General features: G+C 51.4%; 1 protein-coding gene across 1 annotated transcript in view; it reads right to left on the bottom strand.

Annotated features, from left to right (window-relative positions):
* Nucleotides 1-528: 528 nt before the first annotated feature.
* LOC103810578 (aryl hydrocarbon receptor-like) overlaps nt 529-19,569 on the bottom strand; it is a 23,254-nt gene continuing 4,213 nt past the window's right edge. The window contains 10 exon segments of the mRNA XM_009083485.1: nt 529-587; nt 590-2,190; nt 2,614-2,755; nt 3,752-3,861; nt 4,235-4,425; nt 4,571-4,713; nt 4,851-4,965; nt 6,522-6,611; nt 9,766-9,884; nt 19,121-19,308. Of these exon segments, the coding sequence (XP_009081733.1) occupies nt 529-587; nt 590-2,190; nt 2,614-2,755; nt 3,752-3,861; nt 4,235-4,425; nt 4,571-4,713; nt 4,851-4,965; nt 6,522-6,611; nt 9,766-9,884; nt 19,121-19,139 (2,589 nt within the window). The 5' untranslated portion in view covers nt 19,140-19,308.

Raw genomic sequence — 19,569 nt, 5'->3', positions numbered from 1 at the left:
GCACATGGGCCAGCAAGCAGAGTGTCCTTCCTCAGACCCCAAGAGTCCACAAACCTCCTCACTGGCATGGCTGCATCTCCCTAAAAGACTTCTTGTTGAAAAGAAGCCCTAACCACTTCACCTTAGAACTGCTCAAAAGCATTGGAAGACAAAATCCTGAGTAGCCAAGGAAGCATGGGGCACCACCTGCAGGTATGAGAAGAGGTCACAGCTGCTGGTGGCTTTCCAAAATGTGCCTCCTGGTTTGCAGTGAGGCTTCAAAACAGGCTGCCCACAAAAGAGGGTGCACCTGCAGGCCCTGGCAGCACCCTTCACTCCATCCACACAAGTTGGTGCACCCCTCAGGTCCTGCAGCCCTCACACCTCACCTTGAGCTGGATCTCACAGGCACAGAGTGGCTGTGCACCCGTGAAGGGCACCGAGGGGCAGCCAGGGCCCTGTTCGGGTGATAGGGGTGCTCCCGCACCCACCTTCACAGGGACAGCTGCTGAGCACCTCGAAACTGAGCCTGGTGAGGAACATGGTGCTTCAGGGTGGTTCTCGCTGGGACAAGGCAAAGTGCCCAGCTGCTGGGGAAGAGATACTTTAGGGGCATCCCTAAGGAACTTGTTCTCATGTCTTAGAAAGCTATTTCCATACTGGCACTCTGGCAGCACAACATGGTCCATCCTGTGGGTGCTGGGACCTGCACTGGACTCCAGCAGGAGCCTACTGTGCTGCACTGGACCTGCCCCATCGCTTCTCTGAGGAGATGCCCCAGCCTGTGGGAGCCACAGCTGGTGCTGCAAGAACCACTTGTCCTCTCGGAGCACTGTCTGCTCCCTTTCCCAGGAAAAGGGCTCTAGGTGGGCTATCAGGGGCTGTTTGGGGAAGCCACCATCCACTGGCAGCTGGCTGGCTCCTAAGGGTGCTGATGCTTGTGCAGGGAGAGCAGCTTCCTCACCATGGAGGTCCCCATCCCCTGAGAACAAGAACTCATGCAAGCCTTGGGCAGGGCAAGGAGCAGGTTGAGAGGGGGGCGGCAACCACAGCCTGGCCCCTGGGGGGCTTTTGGAGCTGCCAGCCAGCCCAGTTTGGAATTCTATGTGTGTTTCTGCTGCTTCCAGCTGTTTAGGAGCTATGGCCATCCAGGCCTCCGAGGGGCAACATCCAGGAGGAGCACTCTGACCCAAAGCATTGGCTGAGTTTGTCTGGAGTGGGACGTGCCACTGAGTTACTAGTGTGTCTGAGTGCACTGGAGGTGGGCAGCTTGAGCTCACCAGCTGGCACCCAGGCTGGCTCTGAGCAGTAGGGAGAGTGTTATCTTCTGGAGCAGAGCTGGTGACTTCTGCCTGAAGCACTTGGTTTGCCAGCTGAAGTGCTACAGAGCATTTGCTGCTGGAGACTGGGACACCCAGCCCAGCCCCTCCCACCAGCCCAGCTGGGTCAAATGGGACCTGCTGTTGTGCTTGAGCAGAGCTGACCTCAGAGGTGACGGAGATTGGCGAGACGACAGCATCCTGGCCTTGTGTACCTGATGCCTGGGGCTGCAGTGGGGCTTGAAATGCTGAATTAGCTGCCCAGCAGTGCTGGAAATGAGCTACAATGCTGTTTTCCTCATTATAGGGTGATGCACTGCAGTGTGGAAAGTCCATGCTCTTCCCAGCATCCTCCCTGAGGAGCATCTGCTCCACATAGGATGTCACCTTGGTGCCTGGCCTCTTGCCAACCTGCTGAGCTGGCGGCTCCTCTTCCGCCCCCAAGCTGAACAGAGCCTCCTCCCACTGCTGCAGCTCTGTGTTGTCCATGCTGAGACTCTGGCAGGTGTTTCTGTCCACCTCACTCTTCTCAAAAAGGGTTTCGATAACCACCAGGAGGGAGTCATTTTCCTCCTTGGCATGACTGACGTCCTCATTCCGTCTCAGTCCATCGGGCTCAGCAATGAGATCTGGCAGGGAGAACTGAGGCAGGCTATCAGCATGGGAGCTGTATATGGATGCATCCTGCTTCATCATGGCCCCAAGGAGAGAGCTAGGGTCTACCAAGCATTGCTTTGAGTGGGATTTTGCTTGTGTCTGCAACTCCTCCTTGGGCTGGAAGGAGTGCAGGAACATGGGAAGGTCATTCCCATACAAGACTGCCTCCCCCGTGGCAAAGCTAAAAGGCAGCTGCAGGTTTCTCTTCTGCAGATGTTCCTCCCCTTCTTCATTCCTTCAGTGCAGAGGGAAAAAGACATGGAAACAGCATGAGCACCTCCTCTGTGCCAGGTAAAACCATCCTTCTGACAGCACAAGAGGCATTTGTGGCCCTGCCCTGGCTTTTCTATAGGAACAGGGTGCTGGATTGGGCTGGCTACAATGCTGCAGGTGGAGGACTGGGGAACTCTGGAGAGCCCGCCAGGAGGTCTGCATGGCTCAGGGAAGGGCTGCATGTCCGGGGCTCACCCCAGGCAGGACCATGTCCACAACCACCTTCTCAGAGCCATTTCACTCATGCTACAGGGGGGCATGTGCTGCAAAGTGCCAACCATGTGACCCAACAACCCTTTCCTCCACCCTCATCGCCTCTGTGAGCCTTGAGCAGCCCCACAGCCACCTGTGTCGAGAGCAGATGAAGAGACCCAGCAATACTCACGACAGGGCTCGCTGCCGGGCAATGATGCAGTCGGGTTTGCCTCCTTTGTACACCAGCCGCGCATTGGCCTGCACCCACACCCATCCACCCTTCTTGGTCAGCAGCCGGAAAACTGTCAGCCCGCTCTCCCCTGTCTTCATCACTGGGGCAGGGAGAGAAGAGAGGTGGCACAGAGTTTTCTGGTTTGTGTTAATAGTCCCACTCTCCCCTGCCATGGGCAGGGACACCTCCCACTAGACCAGGTTGCTCAAGGCTTTATCCAACCTGGTTTTGAACACTGCCAGGGTTGTGACACCCATAACCATCCTGAACAACCTGTTCCAGTGTCTTACCACCCTCACATTAAAAAATGTCTTCCTAATATCTAATCTAAATTTCCTTTCTTTCAATTTATACCTATTGCTCCTTGTCCTATTACTACAGTTCCTACAGTTCCTCTACAGCTTCTGTGTACGCCCTTCAGATCCTGGAAGGTTGCTATGAGGTCTCCACATAACCTTCTCTGCTCCAGGCTGAGCAGCCACAACTTTCTCAGTGTGTCTTTGTAGGAAAGATGCTCCAGTCCTCTTATCAGCTGCATGGCCTCCTCTGGACATGGTCCAACAGTTCCACATCCTTCTTGTTAGAACACCAGAACTATGTGCAGTACTCCAGACAGGGTCTCACAAGAGCAGAATAGAGGGGAAGAATCACCTCCTTTGACCTGCTGCCACACTGCTTTGGATGCAGCTCAGGACATGGTTGCTTTTCTGGGCTGTGAGCTCACACTGGAGCTCATGGTGAGTTTTTCATCAACCATCACCACCCAGTCCTTCCCCGCAGGGCTGTTCTCAATGACTTCTCTGCCCAGCCTATGGGTGTGTCTGGGAGTTCCTCCGTGGAGGCAGGAACATGTGAGATGCCACATGGTGGAATATCACCTTGTACCCGTGTTTTAGGGGCAGGTGAGGCAGGATGCTGCCAGCTTCTTGCGCAGGTCTCACCCAGGAGGAAGAGCCTTTAGCACAGCTACTCCAGACCCAGGATAGACCACCCACCAAGGAGCAACAATACGGCACAGCCAGAGCTGCACCAGTGCTGGGGAGCTGTGAGGGACCCCACAAACACAACCACCCCAAGAGCCCCCCCAGGCACTCACTTCTCACATGGTTCTCTGCGCAGTGCATCATGTCAGCCACGTGCACAAACTGGTACCCGGACCCCCTCCTGCACAGCTCCGTTTCTGTGTACCCCAGGACAACCTTCCCCCTGGAAACAGCACAGAAACATAGTGACACCAGGGATGGATCCCCCATAGTTGCACCCTAGTGGCCAGACATGATCCCCTGCCAGTGCCACATTTTGGGTGGTGCAACTGTCTGTCCCTGAGATGAGGGGACAGAGGTGCTGAACTGCATCACCTCTTCCACAAAACCAGCCCATGCTGGGTCTGCTGGCATAAACCACAGCAGCCAAGAAGTGCTGGTGCCCAGTTAACCAGCTCCCTGTGGAGGGCTGCAGCGGATAAAAGCATCAGGCACCTTGCCATGGAAGTGGGGTCAGAAGTTCCTTGTCCCTATGGAGTCTAGTTTTCTGTCCTGCACCAGGGATTTTGCCATGGGGAAGGTGATAGATGCCCTACCGGGAATCACAGGCCATGGGAGTGAAGTCTAGCTTGTGTTTTGTCTGAAAGATCAGCGTCTTGGTCCGAAGCTCCAGGATGGAGAGAGGCTGGAGGAGCGTAGCAATGGCGAAGAGAACAACTGGGGATTTGTCTGATGCTGAATGCTGCTGTCCAAGAAGGAATTTCAGGCGTCCACGGAAATTCAAGGCCTTAGAGGGGAGAAAATGCAGGAGTGAAGCAAACAAAGTGGTGCGAACTGCTGTGCTCCCATCCCTATGGGCATGAGCAACCCTGAGTGAACACACTGCGGGCAGAGAGGGGGCAGAGTGGTTTCCCAGTGTGGGACTGTGTTACCAGAAATCCCGAGGAGTTATCCAGCAAGCAGCGGAAGCGGCAGGTGAAGCTCCTTTCCACAAAGGATTGTTTATCAGGATGGAGATCCTGGAGGCTAGACATGGTGCTGCATCCAGCCAGCAGCAACTGGTCAGTGGGAAAGGCTGGAAAACCAAAGGGAAAATGAAGCTTTCCAAGCTGTGCTGCACACATCGAGCTCATGGCTCAGATCTGCTTCTGGAGGAGACTTTGCTGCTCCAGTGAAGCCATGATGTTCCCCCAGGGATCAGCCAGCGCTCACCGTCGGCAGTGTGCTGGGTGCTGCTGGGCGCCGGGGTCCTGTGCAGCTGGCAGCGGAAGGTGGCTCTGTCATCTGCGTGGATCAGCTCGTACACACTCTGGTAGATGAGATCCGACTGAAATCACACAAGGGAATAGTGCTGACTCCTGAACAGCCTGGCAGAGGTGTCTGGAGGAGGACACGGCAGAAGGTTTTCCCTTGTGGGTACTCAAAGTGCAGTGACTGAGTGTAATGAACAGGCAAACGTGACCAGCTTTGTGTGCTGTGTGGAGAGCAAGGACCAGAACTGGCTGCTCTTTTAGGGATGGCAAGAGAGCAGGGAGAAGGTCTGCCTGGGGAAATCCTGGGAATGGCTCAGAGGTTTCTAGAAGCAATAGAAGTGGCAATGTCCAGGTAACCCTGGCTGCTCAGGACTGTCCCACTGCTTGCTTCCCCAGCATTCCCTGGCCACAGCCAAGCAGAGCTTTCCAGCCTCTTCCCCACACCATCAAGGCTGGCATTCTCCTGGTGTTATCTAGCCCTTCCAAGGACGCTTCACACTGGCTCTAGCTGTCGATCCTAAATGGGAAATGCTGAAACTCCATCTCCTTCCCCTGCCACATGAGCCTATGCTCTTTGTTTTGAGAAGCTTCGCTCCCTGTCTGTGGGGTGAATGCATCTTAGCTTCCAGTGTCTTCTGGGGACCAGATTCAGATACAGCACCAAACAGGCTGTGGGGTATCCCAGGGGAATTTGTGGGGGACAAAATGCCAGTCTGCAAGAGCACACAACCTGTCTCCTGCATTGCCATCCCTGGTCCTCTGCAAATTTCTTCCACAGGATCAATGTAAAAAATAATTCCAAGGTTGATAAGAAAATGTTTTGACCAAACCAATTTATTTATTTTTAGACTTACGCAGTGGGATTTGCTGTTTTATAAAAAGGTGTTGGAGGTTTTATTTACTTGAAACCCATGGAAATCTGTATCACTGGGGTCCTGCCAAGCCCATGGGCAGCTCACTGACTGCCATGCCCCTGCCCTCAGCAACATATTGGAGCAGAGTCTCCAGCTAAACCAGATGTACTTTGACAAGTCCAGTCCCTGCCTGTAAGCAGTTTTGACTTGGGACATCAGCCATGAGCATCCCATGTTGCTGGGAAAGGGAGCAAAAGGAGGAAGAAGAAGCAAACAACATCAGCCTCCATAAGTGCTCCAGGAATCCATGCAATGAAATGGGTCTGGCAGCCCCACAGCCCTCCCATTGCCTCAGTCCTTCAACCAGAGGAGCAGGATATTGGGAGAATCAGAGGTAAGAGGGTGGACATGGAGAGAGACCTGCTCTTCCTTGGCATCCTGTGTACTTCAGGGCACTGACATTGCTCACTGGTGAGATACCCTCAGCCCTCTAAGTGAGGGCACATGTGCCCAGCAGCTGCCACAAGAGATCTCTCACACCCCTCCTACACACAAAGGCAAGAGGACACAGAGCTGCCATGGCTCAACTGGCATCTGTTCCCACTAAAGTCACAAGAACACTTGTTGGCTTTCACAGCCCCCAAATAACATGACTCATTTGGCAATGAACAGCAAAAATGATCCAAGTGAGCTGGGAAAGGAGAAGAAAGCCTTGGCATGGCTGTTGGCACCTCCTTCCCAGACCCAGACTGCAACCAGGGCAACACAGTACTCACCTGATGGAAGCCCAGGTAATCCTGCACAGTAGGAGAGATGTAGAAGATGTAGCCATCTCCAGTCACAGCGATGACAAATCCATTGAGTGCCTGAAAGAAGTTGAGCCCAGAGTTACTCTTCCCAGTTTCAATCCAGCTGCTGAAAGATGAACTTCCCCAGCTGTTTCTTCAACACTCAGGGACAGGAAGGGACCTTCTTCATCAACAAGCAACTCCACAGAGAAGGAAAGCATCATGCAAGACATAATTCTGTTGGGTTTTTTTTGTTCCCAGCATGAGCAATGACCCAAGATGGACTGACCACATTCTCCAAACCATCGTAGAAGTCCTCTCATGGCAGGGCAGCTCCTGCATCAGGAGGGACCAGCTAAGGAGAGGTTTCATGGAGGATCTCGAGAGGTTCCTCCTCTCCAGCTGTACCAGCTGGTTATAGCCACCAGGTTCCAGGGCTCTGCTTTGGACACGATGATCCTTGTGGGTCCTTTCCAACTCAGGATATCCTGGGATTCTATGATTTTCTCTAACAAAACCTGCTTACAACTTCAATAACAAGCAGCAAGTGGTGGTGTAGAAGGAAGAAGGGCTGCCCTAGGACATGCAGGAGCCTCGTGACTCCAGAAGACGTCTAGAGTCAGTTTAAGCTAATGAAGCCTAGAGAGATAGCAACCAAACTAGAGTCACTCCCTGACTAGACCCATTTATCCACTCATTAATTTTAAGGATGACCTCCAAAGACACTTCAGGCCTGGCTTCTCACCTTGAATTTTAGAGATAGGAGGTGATACAAGCTTATTTCTCTCTGTCTTCTCCCTACACTGCCTCCAATCACCCCCCAGAAAAACCTGCTTTTTAATCCTTAGCACCCCAGGGCACCACTGTCCTCAGCCTCCTGCTCTCAGCTCTGAGGGCATGGGAACAACTCATCACCATGTGATGTAAGACCTAATCTTGTCACTGACATCATTCAAAGATGCTGACACAGCTAAAAACAACATCCACCTTGACAGCAAAAGAGGCAGAAAAATCTGGAAACTCAGATCCCAGATTTGTGAAGGCCTTGATGTTGCATCAGAGAATCCCAGAATGGTTTAGGTTGGAAGGAACCTTAAAGCTCCTCTCATTTAACCCTCTGCCATGGTCAGGGACCCCTTCCACTAGACCAGGTTGCTCCAACCTGGCCTGGAACCGTTCTAGGGATGGGGCAGCCACAACTTCTCTGGGCAACCTGTGCCTCACTACAAATTAGGGAAACTGTTCCAAAACTATAGGAGATGATGGCTGGGGTAGAGGGAGGGGAGCTCACACATCTAGTGAACACCCAGAAAATGAGGCAGGATGAAGATTCAGAGATACCTGGTGACCATTTCAGACTAATTTCCTCCAAAAGCAAAGCACTGCACTAGACAATAACTCTTCCTCTTTGCTCTTGTCTGTCATATATTTAATTTATTAGTGATCAGAAAGAGAGAAACTAGGAAAAGAACACCCTAAATGGAAGGCTAATGTACAGATCCAGCTTACCAAGGGACCAGTCCCTTCCCTTTGTGTGCTGCAGCCCCCAAGGGGCCCTGAGTCATAGTTCTGTGCAAGCACTTGGGGGTGGCAGGAAGCCACCAGGCAGCTCAGCTGGGGGATTTCTGACACATTAACACCTCATAAGCTCTCCAGATGCCTTCAATCACCCCAGCCTGCCAATGCTGTGGTGACTTAACAAATTGCCATCATATGGTCCAGCTCCAAACCCCTGCAGAGTGCTCAGGAGCAGCTCCATTGTGGGACTGGGGTCACCACAGCCTATCATGTTATTCCAGCTGTTCCTCTGTGACTCTCACACTTGCAGACAGCTGGAGGTGAAGCCCACATGGGAGATGTCATGTGGGCCAAGCTTCAATGCCAAAAGTCACACTGAGCTCCCAGGAGTCATTGCCTCACCAAAATCCCACATGGAGGATCATGTTGGGGGGCTGCTCACCCTCACCTGCCTCCCATAAGGCTGTGCAGGAGCAGGGTTGAAGGGACCGAAGTCAGATTCTTAGGAGAGCCAAGCATCCCCATCTGCTGGTGTTTGGAGAGGTGGGAGAAGGGAGACGAGGACTGAATGCCTACAAAGCCCACAAGAAAGCTGGAGAGGTACTTTTAACAAGGGCATGTAGGGATAGGATGAAGGGGAATGGCCTCCCACTGACAGAGGGCAGGGTTAGGTTCCATATTGGGAAGAAATTATTCCTGGCAAGGGTGGTGAGGCAGTGGCACAGGTTTTTCAGAGAAGCTGTGGATGCCCCATCGCTGGAAGCGTTCAAGGCCAGGCTGGATGGAGCCCTGAGTAATCTGGTCTAGTGGAAGGTGTCCCTGCCCATGGCAGGAGGTGGAACCAGATGGGTTTTAAGGTCCCTTCCAGCCCAAACCAGTCTGGGATTCTATGAAAGCACAGGCACATGTGATGCAGGAACACAGAACAATAAAAGTTCTTGCATGGACTTGCTCTGTACCCCCAAGGAGCAGCATGTTTTAAGTTGACATGCCCAGATGTTTATTCAATAACCAGCCTTACCATGTGACCTTTCCATCCCAGTTCCTTCCAACTTACCTTTACAAACTGCAGCCCAAACAAACAGCATTCTGTGTGGGTGATTCACCAGCCCCTTGTCCTCTGAAGCTCACTGACAGCTGTTTCATTAGGCACACACTGGCCTTGCTACAAAGCAAAGCTCCCACTGCCCACTGATTTTGTCTACCACTGTTTTCCAAGACCCATCTTCCCTTCTTTTCTCCACCACAACCTACAAACTGAAGCTGGACTTTTTCCATCCCAGGCAGGCTGCAAACACATCCTTATGGAGCCCACACAAAGCCCCAGGTAGAGCAAAGAGTTCCTGGGGGATGTTTTATCCCGCAACCATCACAATAGAACATATGGAACCCACCAACTCAGAGACTAATCAAGGATCAATCCCAGGTGATATCCCTGCACCTCTTGGTTGGGATGGAGCTTGGGACCATGAGGTACAGCATAATCAGAGGAGCAGCAAATTGAGGTGGGGATGGGAGGGAACAGTGGGGATGGGGAGCTGGACCTCTCCAGCCAGGCAGAATCACTGGTCCCTGTCACAAGGTGCTCATTGCCTGCAGAAATCACAGTGAAATAGCTCTGAGCAAAGCAGGGTCTCCTCTTGCTCCACAGATGGGACCATATGCTCCAGAGCAGCTTGAGAAGACCCCAAATGGCCAAGCTATGACATAATACCTGGAGTAGCAATTCCCCCTCAGGAAACAGCTCCCTGTTGACCTGTGGGTCCATTCGTCTGCTCCCTCCTGGGCCTCTGGGCTGATCCAGCACGCAGTCCCCAACCTTTGGAGCTGTAGCTGCAAGTGAGAAGGCAAGAATTCAGTGTGGAAGGGGCAAGCCAGGAGCCTCTCCCTCCTTCTCCCCACCCCACCCCACGCAATCCCATGCCTGTGTACCCAGCTTGGAGGAAGGTGAGACCAGTGGGAACTGGAGCAGAGCCCATTTATAGAGCCATGCCCAACTTGCCCAAGGCTTCCTCCAAGAGACTATTTCCCCTGCTTGATACCATTTCTGGGAAATCTCACCATTTTCATCTCTCACCATCTCATTTCTGCCAAGGTCTGGAAGATGAGTGCTTCTGGGATGCCCAGGCTGGGAAGCCCCACTCAACAGAGTGCAAAGTCTTTGGGTTAGAGCCTGGTAGAGTTGGCTTCAAGCCATCCCAGTGCCACAAATTCTGCACTTCTGCCCTTCAGGGCTGAAGAAAGATGGAGGAAAACCTTCCCAAATCATCTAAGTTGCCATCAAATCCCCCCCTTTTGTTTTCGCCCTTCCATCTTTGGCTGCTCGGAAGCAGATCAGAGGGTTGGTAGCCGTGACACTCCCACTGACACCTGAGCAGCTCTCAGCTCCCAGGACTCGCTTCCATGACCTCCCCAGGCTGATTCACGTGCTACCTCATGCTTCCTTGCTAGATGCCTTCAAGGCAACACCCATGGGTGCAGACAATGTGAAACCTCCTGCTGTCCTGGTTGCAGGACCTTGAGCATCACAGGACACACAGAAAACTGGTTATACAGGAAACAGGAATGAGGACAACAGCTCCCAGGGACATCCCCAGTGTGGTACTTCATCTGTGGCTGTCATTGGAAAAACTCAATCCAAACTCAGCATCCAACAAAAGGAGAATTTTCAAGGCATGGTTTTCTGCCAACAAGAAAAACAGCTCAAAGCAGTCCTCCTGTGGGAATCAGCTCACCTCTGCCACCACCACAAGCTCCTGTAGTGCCCTGAGCTTGGACAGAGCTCACACATCCTGTGTGACCCACAACCCAGCAAAGCATCCCTGCCTGCCCCATCTGAGCCCTGGGTGTTGGATGGTGCTGCACGACCTTGGCTGGATCCAAAGGGAAAAGATCCTATGAATTTGGGGGAACAGTAAGAAATGAGGAAGAACCTCAAACCATCCCAAGTCTGACCATCCATTTGATTTTTTTCTCCATGGCAGAAACTCTCACTCTACAATTGAAAGGTTTAAAAGGTTTGTTTGGTTTCCCTGGTAACACCAAGTTCAAAGCCAAACCATTTCAGAACCCACAGAAGTTTCATGTGAAACTGCTGATATGAGACGTTTTGCTTTGCACCAAACCATCGATGTGCAAAAGCATTTCCCCATATTTGTAATAAAACCAGTTTGGGGTCAAAACATCCCTCCAATGTATTTACATGTGGAGTCTGAGTGACAACAAGCACCTGCCCACGCAGGCTGTCAGCAACCAGGGGCATAGCTAAAGGTAAAAGTAATTAGCTGCAGTTCTTGCACAAGGTGACACAAATAGCAGTGGAGAGGATGCTCTGAGCTCATGGGCAGAATTAGCCTTGATCTCTAACGCCAGTAGATCTGGGATACTTCTTCCTCTGCCAAACTCTGAGTCTCCAAACCACCTTTGCCATCAGTTGCATCTTCTGCCCTTTTACATCCTGTGCCCTCAGAGGTGGATCAGCCAGGTCGGGGGATGTGAGACCTCTGGGAAAGGCCGGGAAAGATGAAATTCAACTAGGCGTCACCAAGCAAAAAGCCTCCTCACACAACTGCCATGTGATCCCCAAGGAAAAGCATACCAAGCCCATCTGGACCACGGGCATGGCTTCAATTTGCGCTTCATGGAGTGGAATAGTTTCAAAATGAAACACCAATTCTATTTTGAAATTTGGATTCTTTTGAAGGGTTGACTCCTCTCTAAAGCACTGAAACGAGGCAGGCTAGCAGGAGGTTCCAAAAAGAAACCAAGTTCTTCCAAAACAAAGCTCCCAAAGGGCAGAGAGCATTTTGAGAGGATGCACATCCTGAGAGCATGTGGTCTCCAGTTCCCTCCCAGTGCCCCCTAGCAGAATCTGCAGAGAGAGTTGCTGTGGGCTTACAGAGTCCAATAGGAAACACCTATTTTGAGCTTTCTGGCAAAATTATTTTTTCCAACTCTCCCACTGATCTTAGCAATTCCCACCAGAGATGCTCACTTCTCTCAAACACAGAGCAATCCATTACTGCACAGCTGAGCTAGAAGACCCTGCAGGATTTATCTCCCATGGGACACGCTATGACGACCTGGTTTGGGGAGAAGGTCTGGAGCGTGGAGAGAAGGGAGCTGGCTACCATCAGACAAAATACTGGTGGTGTAGAGCAGGTGGTGCTCATATCCAGCCCAGTCCTGACCATCCACAGCCAGAGGCCAAGGAGATGCCAGTGTGTGGCCATAACACATGGCACTCTCCATGAAAATAATCCAGGAATGCTAGATTCTCTTTACTTTCATCAGCACTGCAACACCCTGGCCCAGTCTTGTCTTTGCAGAGGGTTTTTCTGCTTCAAGAAACATCCATCCTGCTGGGAATGGGCAGTGGTGGAGGGAGCACCCAGCAGATATGCAAGGCTGAGGTTGTTCTCAGAAGCCACAGCCATTCCTACACAGTCCAGATGATCCAGACCTCATATACCCATTTCCAGGAGGTGACCTCTTAATGACTGGGCGTTCTCCTCAACCAACAAGTCAGGAGCAAAGTGTCCCTGTAGTTCTCCTCCTCCAAACAGGTCTCTAAATTCATCCTCGGCCAAACTGCCAAGAACCACAGGGGCTGGGAGCAATCCTAAGCACATCCAGATAGAGAATTCCAGGCCCATGTAACCAGCAGCGCTACAGGTGCTATTCCCAGTCACCTTTTGACTTGGGAAGGAAAATCAAAACCATTTTAATCATACCCCAGCACATCTGCAACATGGAAACCTCATGGGAGGGAGAGATCACTCCTGAAACATCCCCCATTTGCTTGAGACAAGAAGGGAGATTTCTGTCTCTAGAATACCATCCAGAGCCACAGGTCCCTCGCTCTGATGTAGACGTGTCTCCAAGGGGCTGATGGCTAAGATGGATGGAAAACAATGGATGGCAGGAAAAAGAGGAGATCCCTGTCTGCTGTCAGATGGGAAAAGCAGGTAGCAAGCTGTATTCCAAGCTGGCTAATTACCCCCACTTAATATAGTCCTTTTGATGGACCATTACATGTTGAGACTCACTTCCACATGAAGCAGCTGAGACCCTGAAGTTCATGGAATTGAAAGAAACAGGTATGACATGTATCCAAGCTATAATATACCCACAGTGAAAGAGAGAAGCGTAGGTAAAAGGACAATGCACTTTTGCTGTTTGTGCTCAGTTTTTCCAGACTCCACCTGTACATCCTTGAGAATCAATGGGAATTAACATGTGGACGTGGTGCTAGGGGATATGGTTTAGTGGTGGGGTAGGCAGTGCTGGGTTAATGGTTGGACTCTGTGATCGTAGAGATCTTTTCCAACCTTAATGATTCCCTGATTCTATGAAGAAGAGCGTGACAAAAGTCACCTGCAGTTAGTCAATAAGTTCCAGGCATGTGCTGAAGCAATTTGATCACTTGTATTTTCCAAGTTCTGGGCTAGAAGCTATCTGTGTACAGTATTTTTAAGACAGGAGGGAGAAATCCATCTCTGTCCTGAACCCCAATGCCAGTTAGAGCACTGGAGGAGGCTTCCTGCTGCTGGTGTGATCCCCAAAGGCTTTAAATCAGCCTGAGAAGATGCCAGCCAGGATCAATGCCTCAGGATGTGCCCTGTGAAAGGACTCCAGCACAAGTGCTATGAGGAAAGGCTGAGGAAGCTGGGGTTGTCTAGCCTGGAGAAGAGGAGGCTCAGGGAGACCTTATCACCCTCTACAACTCCCTGAAAGGAGGTTGGAGTCAGGTGAGGGTTGGTCTCTTCTCCCAGGCAACCAGCAGAAGGACAAGAGGGCACAGACTCAAGCTCTGCCAGGGGATGTTTAGGTTGGAAGAGATTTTTTTTATGGAGAGAGTGATCAGGCATTGGAATGGGCTGCTCAGGGAGGTGGTAGATTCACCATCCCTGGAGGTTTTGAAGATGAGACTGGATGTGGCACTTAGTGCCATGGTCTAGTAACCATGGTAGGGTTGGACTTGATAATCTTGGAGGTCTTTTCCAATCCGGTTGATTCTATGATTCTGTGCATCCCCAAGAGCATACCTTTGACTTGGCTTTCTTGCCTCCGCGAGGAGGTTCCTATGCTCCGTAATGTGGAGAAAAGACCTCAGGCAGGAGAAAGAAGGAAAAAGGAGCAAAACAACCTAATCTCTTCACCTTTTGCTTGTCACACTCACAAAGAAAAACACAGCAAGGTGGCGATGGAGGCTAAAACACATCCCTTGCCTCTGGAATGGATTTGGCACTGAAAAAAGGAAAGGTTATTGGTAATAACGCCAAAGTTAGTTCTGCTGTCATGGATTGAGTGATACCAGTGAAAGACAACAGGCTTCACCCACCCCAAGCATTTGTCTTTGAACAGGCTCCAGAGATACCTGGCATCAGAAAACCAGGAGCTCCCTACTCTTCCAGCAACATCGAGCCGTGCATAACTGTTTTCCTCTTGGATCTGATCCCAAACCCATCAAATTAGCACCAACCTTTGCCTCAGCTGTTTAACAAAGGCATCATGCCAAGCAGAGCAGGCTCATGACATCCAAGTAAAACAGACAAATGCCAAACCCACAGATTATAAATCTATTAGAAAAAGTCACCTAGCATTTTTGGAGGAGCACAGAAATGCCCAGGAGAGCTCTGGCATCCCCAAAGCCCACACCAGCCTCTCCAACCTGCTGCTACAAACATCCATCCCACACAGTCCTGCAGGATCTCGCCCAGGCATGGGTTTAAGCTTTACTCTTTTCACTGCATCAGTTACTTCAGGCCCAAACTCCTGCAGTTCTGGCCCATGGTAACAACAAACAATGAGGAGATGAATAAAAAAAGCTAATTTAATGCTGATTGCAGTGAGATTACCCGGTGATACCTGCTGCCAGCTGCCCTGCAGCACAGCACTGGGAAGGAACCTGGTGAGTCCAGCAGCAGTGGTGGGAAAGGACCTGGTGAGACCTCCTAAGCCAACCTCCTGCTCAAGCAGGGTCAGCTGGAGCGAGTTTCCCAGGAAAGATGGCACAGATGGAGATCTTGGATCTAACCTTCCTAACTGCAGCAGTGCAGGGGTGATGATTGACTCGTGGGAAGCACAGACCTGGGCGGATGCATCCTGCACTCCTCCATGGGCAGGTGAATGGAGACCCACCAGCACTCCAGCAACCATGGTGGTAGGACCATGCCAACCAGCACATCCCTGCTGGAAGCCAGATGTGGAGAAGACAGGCTTGCTGCATGCCACAGCCTGTGCAGCACACTACCCTGCTCTCCCTCACGCCTGTGCAGCAGGCCAGATGTGTTTGGTGGAGGTTTGGCCGGAAACAGAACAGGGACACACACATGGATCACATGTTCTCAAAAATGCACACATGGAAAATGGCATCTCCTGCCCCAGGCTGGCATTGGGCTGGGTATGGGTCTGGGGGCTACAGGGAGTGACCCCATCATTTGCTGTTTGTTAGGGGCCATTAGTCACCTCAAGCTTTGCCAGCCTGCAGACTGTGGTCTCCTACCAGGACAGGTTCTGAAAGTGGGCATGGTTAGACGGGATACTGGGAAGAAATTTTTCCCTGTGAGGGTGGTGAGGCACTGGCACAGGTTGCCCAGAGAAGCTGTTGCTGTTCTATCTCTAGCAGTGTTCAAGGCCAGGTTGGATGGGGCTTGGAGCAGCCTGGTTGAGTGGAAGGTGTCCCTGCCCATGGCAGAGGGTTAGAACAAGATGGTCTTTAAGGTCCCTTCCAACTCAAACTGCTCTGGGACTCTATGATCCTCTCTATTGCAGACCTCACCACCTGGGTGACCCAGGAAGAGGGAATGGCAGCACATTCCCTTAGCACACACTCTCCACCTCACAGAGCATTTTAAGCCCCATTTTCTTGCTCACCCTTGGCAAAGCTACATCTGCAACCCCCACCATCTGCTTCTTTTGTTACAGGAACTGTAGGAAATGAACCCCAGCACAGCTTCCCAGCTAGCTGGAGGTTTTCCAAGCCACTCAGCACTAAAATCCATCCAAGCTTTCAAGAGATCTCCCTATTTGCAGCAAGTGGGGGTCCTGTCACACCACACAGAGCTCAGAGCATCACGGCAGTTGGCAGCACTGCAAACATAGAGACAAGCTTTTCTCCTTGGGCACTTGCTCTCAAAGAGACAGGGATCAGCAAAGTCACTCCAGATTTGTCTGGGAGACTGTCAGACATAGGTCCAAGTAGCAACCACTGCAAATTGGTTTGCAGACAGGAGCTCAGCACAAGTCTGGCAGTGAGGTTCAGTCATTTTTCATACAAGTGACAAAACCTTCAAAGTGCCTTTAAGGCAGATTTTGATAGTACCAGAGTTGTCATTGCTACCCACCAGCACTCAAAGGCTGAAGCTGAGGAGCACAGCTTGGAAGAGACCAAGCCCTGAGCCCCTACCTTGCCATGTTTTATCCGTATAACCTTGGGTAAGATGGATTTGGAGCTTGATGATCTTTGAGGCCTCTTCCAACCCAAACCATTCTATGATTCTATGAAACTTCCACGATGCTCAAAGCAGGTTCTGACCCTGGGAGTGTGGAGGAGCTTCATCCAGGTGACAAGAACAAACACAAGACTGCTCCGTCTGTCAGGTCCCCACCTGAGATACAGCTACAGGGCAAGCTGCTCTCCACATGTGCGTCAACCACAGCTGGTGACAAGTGACACCAAAAACAGAGGGAGAGGGAAATCTGGACTTCTGAGGCTATTCCTCCCCTTCTGACTACAGGGGAGAGTCAGCCCAGGGGATACAGCCAAAACCAACCTGCTTAGATTTTAGCAAACGATCTCAAAGTCCCGTCCCATCTGACCCCAGCGGAAGGAGCTGACAGTCATGGCCAATCCATGGTCAGGACAGTTTTTCTGATCACCCAACTCAAATGCCAAATTTCCATTATTTTTCTCCAACTAGCAGAGGGAAGACTGAGATAACCAAGCAGCAGAAAGCTGTGCAACATCTTCAGTGCTTGCACCAGGAGACAGATGTGCATGCCCCAGATCAGTCTGTGAAGGCATGGAGCTCCAAGTTTCCTTCTCTATGCCTGAAGCTTGACATTTCCAGCAAACTACTGATTTTTCTGGTTTCTCATCAAAGCACAGACAAGAGAGAACATTTAAAATCAAAGCAGATTTAGAAGGTGATGCAGTGAGTCATTACCCTGCAATGGAAACCAGGATCCCACCCAGATGGTGAGACAAGTTCCTTTCCCTAGTATCCACCATGTAAGCAGGGACTGATATCAGCATCCAAACCCACTGTGGGCAGTCTTCTGCTCTGTCCCACTCAAGACACTGCCCCAGACCCTGATGCCCGACTTCCTACACCCCATTAAGCAAGTCTGCTCCCATGCCAGAGGTACACAGGACCCACATCTCAGAAATACCATAGAGGATGGAGAAAACTGGAACCTCCTTCCTCAGATTTCTCATCATGTAAGAATCCAGGCAAGATGCAGACAACATGGGGAAGCTCCATTCCTACAGCTGGAGGGAGCATGAGAAATGCAGTGCAAGGAGAAAAAAGGAGCCTCAAGGCATCACCCTGAGCCCATGTGCAATGGTCTATCAATTGTCTGGAGATAACGCAATTATCAGTCTATCAAAATATCTATCTATGTCCTGCGTGGATATAAGGCCTCAGGTTCGGGCTACAGAAGGAGAAAGAGAGAGGGCAGGGATGCTCAGCAGGTGATGCCATGCTCTCCTTCTGCAGGAGAGGCGCCTGAATGAAGTAGACAACAGCAAAACTGGAGCAGAAAGCACAGCTCAAGGGGTTTCCCCATCCCCCTCCAAAATGCCTGACGGAACAAACCAGGAGCTGCTGTGACTTGCAGCTGACACGGGTCCTCATCAGGCAGGGCTGGAACTGAAGCCGACCCTGATGAATCGCTGGGATGATCTGAAGTCAAACAAGATGAACTTCAGGGCAGACAGGGGCAGAGCATGGGGAAGGAGCTGGAAATCACAGGCCAGTGACCAAATGGGAGTAATTGGCCTGCAGAATGGGTCTCCATGGAGGAACATGAACCCCTCCAATGCCAACTGCTTTTCCGGAGCAGGTCTCATGCTGGGAAGCACATGCTGAGCATATCCAACGGGAAACACTTCTGCTCAGAGGCACAGATACCATCTGGAGAGTTTGGCATAGGGAGCTCCTTGCAGGGATGAGCATCCCAGCTGGAGAGGGCACTCGGAGAGCCCTAGAGAACTGGGCATCAGGAAAAAGCTAAGGGAGCCAAGTTAATTCAGTCTGAAGGGGGGAGAAGACACGATTGGAGTCTCCAAGTATAGAAAGCTGCTGGTGGCTTCCTGCCCTCCATGTGCTCTGCCTTCACCAGTGTCCATCACCCATTCCATCAAGCCCAAGGCTCTGGAGATGATACATGTTCCCGTCCATGCATCCTGGTGACTCATGGGAAGGTGGTGACTCCCCCACTGTCAGGCTCTGCACCCCCATATCCCCTCCTAGCCCAGGCACATGCTGGGTGCCACAGGCTCTGGCTGTATCTGTGAGGAGGGATGATTTAATGCTCTGCCAGCACTGCTTGGGTCTGAAGGACCTGTGGCATCCCCAAAACATCACACAGTTCCCCAGCCCAAACTAGGTGGTTTTTCTTTTCCAAGGATGTTGCTTTTCTGGGACACCAAGCACCCATAGCTGACCAAAGAGAATTAGACTTGGATGTGTAGCATCCAAACATTAAGATGATTCCTTCCTTCCAGAAAACACAGAGACTTGCCTGTGGTGATTCCTTCCAGAGAGAACACAGATAAAATTTGTCATGAAGGGTAGATGTGCCATGAGCAACCACTGCTGATTCATCCACATTTTGGGAGATGAGGCACTTTCCTTCCTAGTTTTCTATTTTTGGGCCAGTACCTCAGCAGAAGGTGCCACACTGTTCTATCAACATACAAGGGTATGATCCCACAACTCACCATTATCCTGCCTTCAGGAAACACAACTTTTCAACCCAGAGCTTGGGGGTGGGACGTGAGCTGTGCTGTGAGGATTGACCTCAGGGGCTTTTTCACCCTTGGCAACATGGACACTCACCCATCAGGTAGCTCTTCATCTTCAGGTATCCAACAGCCAGCCGTAGGATGGAGAGTTTGTCCAGCCTGGTGCGTACATCCTCAGGGAAAGGCAACAACCCTGTCAGCTTACTCAGCTCCTGGTTGAGCCGGTCTCGATGCCGCTTGGAGGGGTTGGACTTCACACCCTCAGTGGGTGGTGGTTTGGGGCTGGAAGAGGCAAAGGAGAGTTTAATCAAACTAGGATCATCCAACAGGCTCTTTCCAAACCCAGTGTTGGCTATGGTGCAGTCACAACAGTAAAACATCAGGTGGCCAAGGTAAGCAAGTTCCCGCAACGCACAAGGCAATGGTTAGAGAAGACACGGACATCCCAGCTGGCTACTCTGTGCAGCCCAGATGTGGAAGATCCTCCTTAATGCCCAGCCTGGTTGAGACAGCTCACCTGGATGCCACAGCCTTGCTCCCATC

This window comes from Acanthisitta chloris, unplaced genomic scaffold (assembly GCF_000695815.1).
Source record: "Acanthisitta chloris isolate BGI_N310 unplaced genomic scaffold, ASM69581v1 scaffold11131, whole genome shotgun sequence".
NCBI classification, from domain to species: domain Eukaryota; kingdom Metazoa; phylum Chordata; class Aves; order Passeriformes; family Acanthisittidae; genus Acanthisitta; species Acanthisitta chloris.
Note: the sequence above shows the minus strand (reverse complement) of the source record. Positions and strands in the feature narration are given on the sequence as shown.